The sequence below is a fragment of the Charadrius vociferus genome, unplaced genomic scaffold (assembly GCF_000708025.1).
Source record: "Charadrius vociferus isolate BGI_N301 unplaced genomic scaffold, ASM70802v2 scaffold892, whole genome shotgun sequence".
NCBI classification, from domain to species: Eukaryota; Metazoa; Chordata; class Aves; order Charadriiformes; family Charadriidae; genus Charadrius; species Charadrius vociferus.
Genome location: NW_009647397.1, coordinates 1,875 through 15,197, shown reverse-complemented (window position 1 = coordinate 15,197; position 13,323 = coordinate 1,875). Strand labels below are relative to the sequence as shown.

The 13,323-nt window shown below is 56.8% G+C and overlaps 1 protein-coding gene across 1 annotated transcript; it reads left to right on the top strand.

Annotated features, from left to right (window-relative positions):
* Nucleotides 1-2,067: 2,067 nt before the first annotated feature.
* GLI1 (GLI family zinc finger 1) lies at nucleotides 2,068-9,999 on the top strand. The gene is made up of 11 exons (XM_009880128.1): nucleotides 2,068-2,164; nucleotides 2,335-2,430; nucleotides 3,689-3,884; nucleotides 4,123-4,282; nucleotides 4,386-4,487; nucleotides 4,615-4,755; nucleotides 5,380-5,529; nucleotides 6,028-6,192; nucleotides 6,657-6,905; nucleotides 7,084-7,363; nucleotides 7,730-9,999. The coding sequence occupies exons 1-11, from the start codon at nucleotides 2,068-2,070 to the stop codon at nucleotides 9,997-9,999; spliced, it is 3,906 nt and encodes a 1,301-aa protein (XP_009878430.1).
* The last annotated feature ends 3,324 nt before the right edge of the window (nucleotides 10,000-13,323 follow it).

Below are 13,323 nucleotides of genomic sequence, written 5' to 3'. Positions count from 1 at the left end.
CATTCTTCCTGGTTGACACTCTCACAAAGCCCCGAGACAAGCTTTCAAAGGGGCAACTCATGCGGAAGAATTGCTGCCCCCCTCGGTCCCCCGTGCTCCGAACGCAACCCAGCACTTTCCCAGCGGGGTGAGGGGCTCTCACTCCCCAAGACCCCTTGTTTGGGGTGATTCCCTTGGTCTCTTAAAGGGGGAGGCTGAGGGGCCAGGAGGCCTTGTTCCCAGCACCACCCACATGTGTCTCCTTCATTCTTTCTCCTTCCAGAGCCTCTGTCCTCCATGTAAGCCCTCGGGGGTCTTGGGGCAGGACAGTGACCGTGGGTGGGGATGGAGCTGTGGGCCAGGACCTGGGTGCAGAGGCCAAAGGCTCATCTGCGGTTGGAGATCTGACCACGGGCAGGGCTGGGCAGAGCAGCAGGTGGAAAGGAGACCCGGGAACAGGGCAGGAACCTGCAGGCGGGGATGCAATAGTGGGCTGGGCTGAGCCCCGTGGGCAGGGGTGTGATGTGTGGGTGGGACGGGGCAGGGTTTTGACCCGCAGGCAGGGTGCGGGACCTATGGGCAAGACAGGGCTGGGTGGGACCTGCAGATGCTGCAAGGACGCATGAGGAGGGCAGAGCAGGGTGCCAGCTTTGACCAAGAACGGTTCTAACAGTCTGTGACTTGGTTTCCCCTTTTGGCAGTTAGGGCTCGCAATTTTTACATCCATGCGTGTGCTTGAGTGTGGATGTTTGCGTAGGTGACTGGGTGCACACGTGCGTATTTTGTTCCCGGTGCGACAGATGCTGCAGTGGGCTTGGGACTCTTGCTGGGACAGGACCGTCTTAGTACAGCGCCAAGCACGAGGGCACCGTGTTAAGTCAGTATTCGGGGATGCTTGTGATGGGTGACTCCAGCATGCCCTGCAGCAGCGTCACTGCTTGTGCTGAGATATCAGAGGTGGCCTTGAACTGGGTAATGGTATGATCTGTACTGCGGTCCTTGTGCTTAGGATGTGTTAACTTCCCCATGGTGGTGCCACAAGGGGTCTGGGGGCCTGCCCGGCACTGGGGGCATGGGGAGAGCCATGCTTTGGAGGGGGTGGCAGATGGCATCCGTGTTTGACCAGGTGGCTCCGGTGACACAGAGCTGCCATGGTTTGTACCTCCTGCCCTCACCCAGCCCGCCAGAGGCATGCAGTATTCTGCGTGGTTTATGTCTCTGCAGTGTCAGCAAGGGAGGAGAGGGATGTGGGGGGCTGCGCCTTGGCCCCGCAGATGTCTCCTCTTGCACCAGCACTTCTCCCTTCCAGGTACACACGGGCCTGTGCCCCAGGTGGGGAACCCAGCTCCAGGGGAAAAGTGGGAGCCCTTAGGGCGGGGGGGGGGGGCTGTGATAGAAGGGGGGCAGCAGTTTGTACCTCCTGCCCTCACCCAGCCCGCCAGAGGCATGCAGTATTCTGCGTGGTTTATGTCTCTGCAGTGTCAGCAAGGGAGGAGAGGGATGTGGGGGGCTGCGCCTTGGCCCCGCAGATGTCTCCTCTTGCACCAGCACTTCTCCCTTCCAGGTACACACGGGCCTGTGCCCCAGGTGGGGAACCCAGCTCCAGGGGAAAAGCGGGAGCCCTTAGGGCGGGGGGGGGCGCTGTGATAGAAGGGGAGCACCAGGATGTGTACGTGTGGGAGGGGGCGAGGGAAAATGCCAGGGGCCACCAAAGTTTTTGGGTATGTGGAGATGTCGATCGGTGATTGCTGCTGAGTCAGATGCCCTCTAGCCCGGCTCCTCTGCCTAGGACCTTCGTCGTTCACGTCTGCACCCCAAAATGGGGGCGGGCAGGGTTTTCCCTTTGTCACCCGCTCTCCCCTCGGCAGTGCCCCTGGGACTTGGCTTTGCCGTGGGCTTTGCCGCCGTGGGGGCTGGCGTGCAGCGGCAGTGCAGCGGCCCCCCGTGGCGGGCACGGGGCAGAGCGGGGATCGCGGGGGGCGCGGGCGGGGCCGGCAGCCCACCCCTGTCCTCCTCAGGCCCCGACCGGCTCCAGCCCCTCGGCGAGGACCAGATGTGCTCCTGAGCCCGGCCAGGCCCCGCCGCGACATGTTCAACCCTGGCAGCGCCCCGGCCCCTGGCTCTGCTGAGCACTGCTGCCTGCGCCCACCGCACGGACCAGCCCCCGGTGCCCCAGGGCCACAAGGTCGGTCGTAGCCCCCTCATCCTGACCAGTGCCTGGGCCCCAGCAGTGCCTGCAAGGGGGACCCGGCATCAGACTCAGTCCTTGGGATCAGGGGTGCTCTGGGGATTTCCTCTCTCCCTTGTGCCACCCACCCTAATATGTCTTCGTGTCTTTCTCCTCCCCTCTGCCAGGACTTGATTTCCCCTTATGCCATCAGTCAAACCTAATGAGCAGTCACCGTGGTTATGGGTTGGTGCCAGGAACCGAGCACCCAGGCAGTGGTGATGGTAAGTCTCCAGTCTTGGGGGGTAGGGAGGGGTTTAGGAATCTCCTGGGGTTGCGTTGTGTCAGGAGCGCAGGTGTGTGTGCCGAGAGGGTCAGGCAGCGCTGGGGACAGGAACGCCTGTGATGACAGAGGAGACTGCTGGGGCTTCAGGTATCTTTCCTGGAGCAACGATGGCTGTGTGAAGAGGAGGATTTGTATTGGCTGTGGCCAAGGGGATTGGGCACTTTTCTTGGGATGGTATCAGCTACTGCTGATACGTACTGAGTACGCCTGTCATAAAAGCCTCAGATACCCCCCAGGAACATTGATGGCTGTGGTAGGCAAGGGAGGACACTTTTGAGCCTCGCCACAGTCCAAAGTGAGCAACAAGTATACATTGGGAGAGGAGTGGCTGGATAGCAGCCCTGCAGAAAGGGACCTGGGGCCGCTGGTCAGCATCAGGCATGGTAGGAGCCAGCAGTGTGCCCTGGTAGCCAGGAGGGCAAACTGCATCCTGGGATGCATCGAACACAGCACAAACAGCTGGTCAAAAGAGGGGATTATCCCGCTGTATTCTGCATTGGTGCAGCCTCACGTTGAGTGCTGTGTGCAGTTCTGGGCCCCACTGTTTAAGAAGGATGTGAATGTTCTTGAGTGCATCCAGAGGAGGGCAACAAAGATGGTGACAGGGCTGGAAGGCATGTCCTGTGAGGAATGGCTAAGGACGTTGGAGAAGTCTATTTCGGAGAAAAGGAGGCTGAGGGGCAACCTCATTGCTCCCTACAGCTTCCTGAGGAGGGGATGTGGAGAGGGTGGTGCTGGGCTCTTCTCCTGGTATGCAATGATAGGACACATGGGAATGGTTCAAAGCTGCTCCAGGGCAGGTTTAGGCTGGACATTAGGGAGCATTTCTTTACCGAGAGGGTGTTCAAACACTGGAAGAGGCTTACTAGAGAGGTGGTCGATTCCCCAGGCCTGTCAGTGTTTAAGAGGCATTTAGACAATGCCCTTAATACCATGCTTTAACTTTTCATCAGCCCAAACTGGTCAGGCAGTTGGACTAGATGATCATTGTAGGTCACTTCCAACTGAAATATTCTATTCTATTCTATTCTATTCTATTCTATTCTATTCTATTCTATTCTAAATCAGTAGCTAGCTGGCACACGCAGGGTACTCCTCCAGGCTCCAAAGCACCAGGCTTGTGTCCTTGGGGGTTTCTTCAGCCTCCTAGGACCCATGCTGAGAGGAGTGCCCCCCACTCTCTGCTGCCATCCCAGGCTCACGGTTCTCAACGCCCCGTGGTGCAGGCAAACTGGGCAAGAAGCGGGCACTGTCCATCTCACCCCTGTCAGACTCTAGCATTGACCTGCAGACGGTAATCCGCACCTCACCCAACTCCCTCGTTGCGTTCATCAACTCCCGCTGCGCCTCTGCCAGTGGCTCCTATGGCCACCTCTCCATCAGCACCATCAGGTGGGCACCAGACTTCAGCCCCACTGGCCTGCATGCAGCCTGTCAGTCTGGGCGCCTGAATGCCGATTCCCAATTTGGGGAGTGCCTGGGCTGAGGGCTAGGGAAGGCGGGAGCAGAGTGGGACGGTGGGTTAGGGAAGGAGCAGCCGGGAGTTCAGACACCTGGAATCCCTGGCTCAGAAGACTTAAATTTCTGTCCTCTGATGGTGTCATCTGCTCATCCCTTTTGCTCTTTGCAGTCCATCACTGGGGTACCAGAGTCCACCAGGTCAGCAGAAGGGCCAAGGCCACCTGTACAGCCACACACCACCGCCATCATGTAGCTCCCACGAACACCTGTCCACCCGCCCAGGGCTCCTGCACCATGCCCCAGCTCGTGGGACCCTTAAACACTGCCAGGTAAGGGGGCCTTGCATCCATATAAGTGGTGCATCCCATATAAGCAGTAGGCCAGTGGGCATCTCAGTGCTGACTGCTTTCCACTTTCCCCCTGCACTGGTAGCAGCTAAAGTTGGAGTGGAGCCTGAGCAGCCCTCTGACTGTAAAATACCCAGAGGAGAGATCCGAGGGTGACATCTCCAGTCCAGCTTCCACAGGCACCCAGGTACTCTCCAGGCCTTGAGATGCCACCCACTTCCCCAGGGCTGTACGCTCCTCCCTAGCACCACTCCCAGTAACAGGGAACACGAAGGGTCATACCTGGGAGTGCTCATCTGCCTGTGCTCCCCCAGGACCCCTTGCTGGGGATGCTTGATGTTCGGGAAGATCTGGAGAAGGAAGATGGGAAACCTGAGTCTGAGACTGTGTATGAAACCAATTGCTACTGGGATGGCTGTGCCAAGGAGTTCGATACGCAGGAGCAGCTGGTGCATGTGAGTTAGGTCTTGCCTGGGTACACCCAGTCCCAGAACCTGCTCTCAGGCTGCTGGCTGACATCCCTCTGTGTCAACCCACAACTTCTACTCTAAGACTGTCCTATACTGGGCCGCTTCCCACTCCCCCCTGCCGAGAACTCACCATACAGGTGGAGGATGTTGGAAGTTGCCCCTAGGAAGGGAGGGATGTGCACCCTCCACTTCTTGTAGACAAGTTCTTTATGACCATTCCATACCATATTCCTAGGGGGAACATCCAGTCTGGCCTTCCTCACCCCTGGGGCAGCTCTCCCGAAGGACTGGTGCATCCAGACTTCCTCCTTTGCTCTTTGTCTCCCTCCAGACACTCCAACTGTCCTGTATCCCCTTGGCCACCCCTCAGACCACCTTGACCCCTATGTCTTCTCTTGATCCTCCCAAAATAGTCCGCAGTCATCTCCTGTATCCCCTGCCTCCTCCAGACACCATCTGACCTCTGCTTTCCCCTAACCTCTGGTGTCCCCACCCACCATTCCGGTCCCTCTATGTCCATTTCTCCCATGATATTCTCTTAAGACACCTGTATCTCCCTGACCCTTGTCGCCTTTCCTGATGCCATCAGTGGTGCCCCTCTCTCTTCAGCACATCAACAATGAGCACATCCATGGGGAGAAGAAGGAGTTTGTGTGCCACTGGGCAGCATGTTCCCGGGAGCAGAGGCCCTTCAAGGCTCAGTACATGTTGGTGGTGCACATGCGACGTCACACAGGCGAGAAACCTCACAAATGCACGGTGAGCTGACATGAGCCTTTGCAAGACCTCGGCTAGGCTGTGGTGCCTTGCACCAGGCAGAGCTCAGGGCAGGGGGCAAGCTGGCCCATCTGATATATGGCATTGAAGGGAACATGTGGTGGGGAAAATGAGGTGGAACAGACAGGGTGGTCAGGAGCATGGTAGTGCATGGTAGAGAGAGGTTTATATGTGTCAGGCCAGAGCCTGTGTGATCAATGGCACGGCAGAGATGCACATGAGGTAAAGACGTATGTAGCAGGCTTGGTACAGCATGGCTGTGTGGCCAGTGCCTAGTGAGGTGGCATGACATAGACCAGAAGGATAAAGGGCTGTGCAGTGTGAGGACGTGTACCTGAAGGAGGGCGAGTGTGTTGTGCATTGGCTGGCAGGTTTGATGCATGTCCATGGCAGACGTGCTGTGGGTTTGTAGTGAGGGGGTGATGTGGTTCAGGGTCTGTTGAAGGTGTGTGGCATGTTTCACCCTGCTTGCCTGCGCAGTTCGAGGGCTGTAACAAAGCCTACTCACGCCTGGAGAACCTCAAGACGCATCTACGCTCACACACGGGTGAAAAACCCTACGTCTGTGAACACGAGGGTTGCAACAAGGCCTTCTCCAATGCTTCTGACCGGGCCAAGCATCAAAACCGCACTCACTCCAATGAGGTACCGACCCATCTGGGGCTCTTTGCTTCCCTTTGGGCTCTCCGAATGCCTCCTGGTTAGTCCCGTACTTTGTAAACTCCCTGCATCCCTGTTTTTTTCTTTTTTTCCTGTGTGCCCTAACTCCCTCCTTGCCTGCTCTAATAAAGTATGGCCCCCTGCTCCCTTCCTGGGTCACCTGCATCCCCACCGAGGTCCCTTTACCCCCTGCCCTCCTCCTGTGGAGTGGTGTCCTTGCATTCTTCATCTGACTCCCTATGACCTCCTCCAGGGCCCTGCTGTAGCACCTAATGTGCCCTGCCAAGGGGACTCAGCGTCTTTGATCCCTTCCCACCTTCCATTCCCAGGCCAACTCAAGAGGGAAGGGAGGGAGATTTATTTCATGCATAGGTGGTACTTTGTTGGGAGGGGTCTCTAGTCGGAGCTAACACCCACCCTCCACTGTGCCTACTTTTTTTTCGTGACAGAAGCCTTATGTGTGCAAGATTCCAGGCTGCACCAAGCGCTACACAGACCCCAGTTCCCTGCGCAAACACGTGAAGACGGTGCACGGCCCTGACGCCCATGTCACCAAGAAGCACCGAGGGGATGTCGTGCCAGGTCGTGCACTACCCACCCCTGGTGGCCCCCCAGACATGAAGCAGGAGAAAGACACAAATGGCCCCAGTGAGGCCCATAAGGATGACAGCAAACTCTTGGTGCCTGACTTGGCCTTGGTAAGGAGCTGGGGGTGTGATGACAGGGGGAGGCCGGGCCAGGCCTGTCAGACGAGGCAGTTTGCATAGTAGCGGAATCATCTCCACGTCTGGCAGGGTGCGAGCTCACAGGTTGCATTAAATGTGTCATGGATATCTGACCCCCTTTTCCCTGGTTAATGTTTTGGGTACCACCTAGAAGCCGCAGCCCAGCCCAGGTGGGATGTCGTCATGCAGCAGCGACCACTCCCCACTTGGCAGCACCACCAACAATGACAGTGGGGTGGAGATGGCGGGCAATGCAGGTGGGAGCTACGAGGATCTGTCCACGCTGGAGGACGTGCTGCCCAGTGAGCCCATGGGCACCTCAGGGCTCATGGCCCTCCACAAGCTAGAAAATCTTCGCATTGACAAACTGAAGCAGATGAGGAAGCCATCAGCTACCAAGGGTCTGAATTTGCCCGCCATCCCCGGAGCCGGTGAGACTGTGGTTTCCCTCCCACCTGAATGCAGGGCCAGTCCCATGGGCACTGTGTCAAGAGAGGTCTGGTTTGCAGCCAGAGAGGTTTCCACACCTTCCTTTCACTAGTGGCGGACCCCTGCATCTGGGCTGTGCTCCATCTTTGGACTCAATGATCTTAAAGGTCTTTTCTAACCTAAATGATTCAAAATTATTTTCTGCCCCCTCTCTTTGTTGCAACCAGTTGAATCTGCTTCCTGTCCTACCAGGCACTAACCACGGAAAAGGCCACATCCTAGTAGCTGCCTTGTTCCTCCTTTGACCGCTGGTGCCATGCTGTTGTGTCCTGAGTGCCTTGGTGTAATTCCTCCTTTTCTTTCCTCAGGCCTGCCTGGGGAGGTGCCTGGGGTCTCCGTGCCGCCACCAGCTGCCTCGCACCGACGCATTGCGGAGCTGTCAGCAGCAGAGATGGGCATGCCGCTGAACGAGCGCCGGAGCAGTGCCACCAGTACCATAAGCTCAGCCTACACAGTGAGCCGGCGTTCGTCCCTGGTGTCCCCATACCTGACTGGGGCATGTCTGGGTGGTGAGGCCGGGGCAATACCTGGCGGGGCAGGCCTGGCAGATGGCTATGACCCCATCTCTCCAGATGCATCGCGACGCTCCAGTGATGCCAGCCACTGTGGAGGGCTGCCAGGTGTGGGTAGCCTTACCCCGGCCCAGCGGTACCGTCTCAAGGCCAAATATGCTGCAGCCACAGGTGGCCCACCTCCAACCCCGCTGCCCAGCATGGAGCGGGTGGGCATGGGTGGCCACAGCAGCTTACCTGGGAACTACCTTGGGCCAGCTGAACTCTGCTGCCTTGCAAATGGTCTGCTGCGAAGGCACAGTTCCAATGACTACCCTGGCTATGCAGGTAGTGTTCCCCCTCACCTGGTGCCTCGGAATGGTGTGCGGCGGGCCAGCGACCCGGCTCGGACTGTGGCCAACCCTCATGCTGTGCCCAAGGTGCATCGTTTTAAGAGCATGGGTAATGTGAGCGTGCCGGGAGCGGGCAGAACTGCTTTACAGCCCTTGGGTGGTTCTGATGCCAACCTTCAGCGCCATGTCTTCTCCCCACGCCCACCCAGCATCAGTGAAAATGTCTTACTGGAGAGTGTGAGCATAGAGGGCCCTGGCCCGGGCACGGAGTCTGGCTTGCTGGAGATGGAACAGTACTTGAACTACCCTGAGGAAAGCTTCACATGCCAGGGGACAGGTGTGGAGCTCCCGTGTGAAGGCCTCTATGGCGGCGCTCACCGGACCACAGGGAGTGTGCAGCTGAACCAAGGAGGGCACGGGGACATGGAGGAGGGGTTCCTTCAGTCTGAGTTCTCCCTCCCTCAGTGCCAGATGAACCAGCACTTCATGAGTGTGCATGCTGGCAACAGGACCATGCCAGCTACTTGGGATGAACCCGCCCAAGGCAATCTGGAGATGAGTTCTGGTCAGCCAAGTGTCAGTGCCTCTGCTGCTGCCGTGTCTGGGCCACACTGTCACCACCAAAGTACTGAGTACCCACTACCCAGTTCTTGTGGGCAGCAACCCAAACTTGTGAGCTCGTGGCAGGACAGTGGATTTTCTGGGGGGCACCGGCTTAACCGACTGCAGATCAAATCTGAGCAGCGTTACCCAGCACCTGCCCCAGCACTTGCTCCCTGCCAGAACACCAAGCTTGCAGGGCCCATGCAGGCTCCTGCATTGTTTGGCCAAGCCATGAGTGTAGGGCCTGGTGGTTACCAGTCTGAGGAACAGGCACCTGCCAGTTACATGGGCATGTTGAGCCCGGGTGGTAGAAGAGCCCAGACACCCACTATGCAGACCAAAGAAGTGATGGTCCGTAGCTATGTGCAGGCCCAGCAGGCTCTGATGTGGGGAGACCAACTAGCCTCCAAAGGAGGAGAGGCTGGCATGGGGCTGGGCGGTGAACCTGGGCAGTGCCAAGCCATGCAAGTGCCACCATACCTCAGCCCCAAGTACTCTGGTTACCAAGCCAAACCAGATGACCTGCAGGGTCTGGCAGAGACCCCACATGTAAATGCCCCATGCTTCAATCTGGAGATGGTGCCACACCCGCCTGGTGGCCCTAAACTGCCTGGCCACCAAAACAATCTGAACTATGCAGGCAACCTGCCTCAGCTCAGTCATCCCTATGAGGGAGTGGAAGCCAGCTCCTGGCGTGTACTTCGCTTGCCCCCTGCCCGCCCCACACTTGAGGGGCCTGGTAGTGCCCTGCTGTACTACCCAGGCCAGGGCACACATCTGCAGGTGGGCAAAGGTGGGCACAAGCTGCTGGGCCAAACGGCAGCAAGCTGTGGGGGTCCTGGGCATTATGGTGGGAGCTTGGAAGGACTCAAAGGCAGCTCATACTACTACCCGGATTCGGGGGAGCAGGTGGCCAACAGCCTGGACTCCCTGGACCTGGAGAACACACATCTTGACTTTACTGCGATTGTGGAAGACCCAGAGACACCTGCAGTGCTGCCTGGGTCCCCGAGCCCTGCTGGTGGCCTCCTGCTTCCTGCCTCTGGCGGTGCCAATATGGCCGTGGGTGACATGAGCTCCATGTTGAGCACTCTGGCAGGGGAGAGCCATTTCCTCAACTCCCTGTGCTAACTAGGAGGTACCAGCCATCGGGTGGGCATGTCTGCAGCTGGGGGTGGGGGGCAGACCACCTTTGGGCAGAGGTATGAAATCCCTTCTCACGTGCATATTTATGCTGGGGGGGGGGAACAGACAGAAACACCCCTGGCGTCTCCCCTTCTCCAGTCTGTGAGTGTCAGGCTCTTTCAGGGGAGGAATGTTGCTGAGTCCCAGACACAGCCGCAACCCTGATCAGGCACTTCAGGTCACCTTTTGTGGGGGGAACTGGTTTTGCGGAGCCCTTTCATTCCAGTGCCTGGAACCTTTCCCTGCCTCCCCTGGCCTGCTGGGCACAGTGGCCCTGTGCAGTCTTAATGTCAAAACCAAAGAGTTCCGCCCTCCCCAACCCTGTGGGCAGGCCCCATCCCTATGCTCCCACTGTCATCGTGTCATCATCGTCATCAACCCTTCCTTAAATCCCAGTCTGTCATGACTGCAATCACTCCTTGCTTGGGAAGCCCTCCCCCCCCCGTTAAGGAGGAAGAAAGGGGAAGCCATTCACTACAGGGATGGTGACGGGGGGCTTGGGGTGCTGGGCACTGCCTGTGTTGCTCTGTACATAGTTTGCATATGTGTATGTCTCTCCTGTGGGTGTTATCCCAACCTTTCTTTTATTTGAAAGAAACAGCAGTGCCTCCCCTCCCCATTAAACCCGTCCTCAGGGGAGACTGAGCTGTGTGCTTTTTTGTCAGTACAGATGAGCGCCAAACTGTATCCCTGTGCCGTGTACATGCCATCTGCCCCCTATTTCCCTCCTCTGGGTCCATGAATCACTTGTGCCCAGCCCTGGGGAAGCACTCCCCCCTTTGGGTTGGGGATCCAGCCACAGCGTGTGCTGCACGGGCCAACCACACACTGATTCCAGCTGCAGGGGTGGGGGGCAGAAAGGGCTGTGTTGCCCCCATGTTGCAGACCTGGCGGCATGAAACAAAAGCACCGGCAGAAGCACAGCAAGACCCATATACACTTGAAGACACAGTCTCAGGGTATGGCTCAGTGCCTCTGGGGCTATGCCTGGGTCTGAGACTTTTGTCAGACCATCTTGGCATCTCTGTGGGCCACTCTCAGCTCTTCCTCAGGTATTGGGGTGCCACCTTGGCAGCTGTAGGCCTGCTTTAAGCGCTGGGGACTCTTTGTAGGGTCTCCAGGACTGTCTAGGTGTGTTTGGGGCTGCTCTGGGGCTTTTCTGGGGTCTGTGGGTCTTTTGATGTCTCTGAGCTGCTATGTGTTCTCCAGTTTCTTTCTGCGGTCTGCCTTGCTGCTTCTGCAAGCTGGCTGGGCTTGTCAAGACTGCTAACGGCACACTCCGTGTCTTCAAGGCAGCATCGGTCATTTCAAATCTATAAATTGGGTGGTTTAGGCCACCCTGGTGTCTCTGGGGATGCTCCAAGGCCCTTTCCAGGCTGTTGGGATATTGCTGGGGCTGTTCTCCAGTTTTCTGAGTGGATGTCTTTGTGCTGCTTGAGCCGCTTCAGATGTGCTGGGGCATTCCCAGTTAGTACAAGGCTCCTGCAGATTCTCTGGGCTTTTCCAGAACCTCCAAGTCATGCTCAAGAGAACCTTTCCTGGTCTGTTCTCGGCCCAAATGGGGTTCTTTCAGGATCTGAAGGTGTCCTGCCAGAGTCTTGGGGGGTCTTTCTGGGACTTTCCCGGTGCTGTGGAGTCTCTCTGGCCAGGGCAGGGCCCGAGGGGCTGCGGGACTTTCCTCACCATGGGTGCTGCCCTAGGGCCCCGAGGCTCCTCCTGCCCCGCAAGGCTGCGCCTCAGACACGCAGGCAGCGTTCAGGGTCACAGGGGCTGCCCCCCATGCCTCCTCCGTGGCCATCCACTCTGTTTGCCGGGCGGTTAGGGAGATCCCTGCGCCCCTTCCAGGAGCAGTACCGGGAACCGGCGTTCCCAGGGAGACAGCTCAGCCCACTCCCAAACCAAAGGGGCCAGCACAACAAGTTCGGCCTTGTTCTCGCTCTCTCCTGGAACCCCTTTCAGCACCCAACAAAACTTTGGCTTCAGGGCTTTCCCCTTGACTTCAGCCTCAAAACCACCGTTTACCATTTTCGCCACAGCCAGCAGCAAAAGTACCGAAAATCCGCCCTAGCTCCCAAACCAAAGGGGCCAGCACAGCAAGTTGGGCCTTGTTCTCACACTCTCCTGGAACCCCTTTCATCGCCCCACAAAAGTTTGGGCTCAGGGCTTTCCCCTTGACTTCAGCCTCAAAACCACCTTTTGCCAATTTCCCCACAGCCGCCAGTAAAAATACCGAGCACAGCAAGTTGGGCCTTGTTCTCGCTCTCTCCTGGAACCCCTTTCATCGCCCCATAAAAGTTTGGGCTCAGGGCTTTCCTCTTGACTTCAGCCTCAAAACCACCTTTTGACATTTTTGCAAATTCCGCGACTAAAAATATCGAACGTCCAGCCCTAGCTCCCAAACCAAAGGGGCCAGCAAAGCAAGTGTGGCCTTGTTCTCGCTCTCTCCTGGAACCCCTTTCATCGCCCCATAAAAGTTTGGGCTCAGGGCTTTCCTCTTGACTTCAGCATCATAAACCACCTTTGTGCTCGTTCCCCAACTCCTCACACTTATCCATACTCTCCAATTCCATTCTTCATTACCATTTGTAACTATTTCCCCGGTACAGTTTTCCCACCCTGACTCGTGAATAATTTCCTCATTCTCCTCTAGAAGGTGTTTTAACAGCATTGTCATTTTTGATACTTCTGAGTCCTCAGTTACTAAGGTAGTTTAAGCACAAATCTTCCCCAGCAATATAACCAAGCTAATGGTTTTCTTCAGTATTTCCTTAAAAAATTCTGGGCGAACATTAGGGTCGTCAACTGTTTATCACACAAATCAAAACTAAACAAAGCAGCTCTGGGCAATCCAACAACAGCTATCACGAAAACTACATTGGAAATCTCACCTAGGCTAAGCTGAACTCATTTGTGACCCATCGATTCAAGAGAAAGAACAAAAGGAAAAAGTCCCTCCCTCTAATAGTGAAAGAAGAGCAAAGACAGACAAGACAGCATTGACTGCAAATATTTGCGTTAACGTGTCTCAGAAGTTGCCACATTCCTAACCGATTCTGCTGTGAGATTCAAACGGAAGCCCACAAGCAGAATTTTTATCGGGAACTACAGAAGAAGCGATCGCAGCAGCCTCAGACGCAGCAGAAAGGAAAACACACGACTCCCTGAAAGAGAGCAAACAGAGTAGAGCTGCTCTGGCCCCAACTTCACCTCCTCTTCTAACAGCAGGTGAGAATCATCTCTCAATCATGTGGCCTCTGACGGGCAAACCTT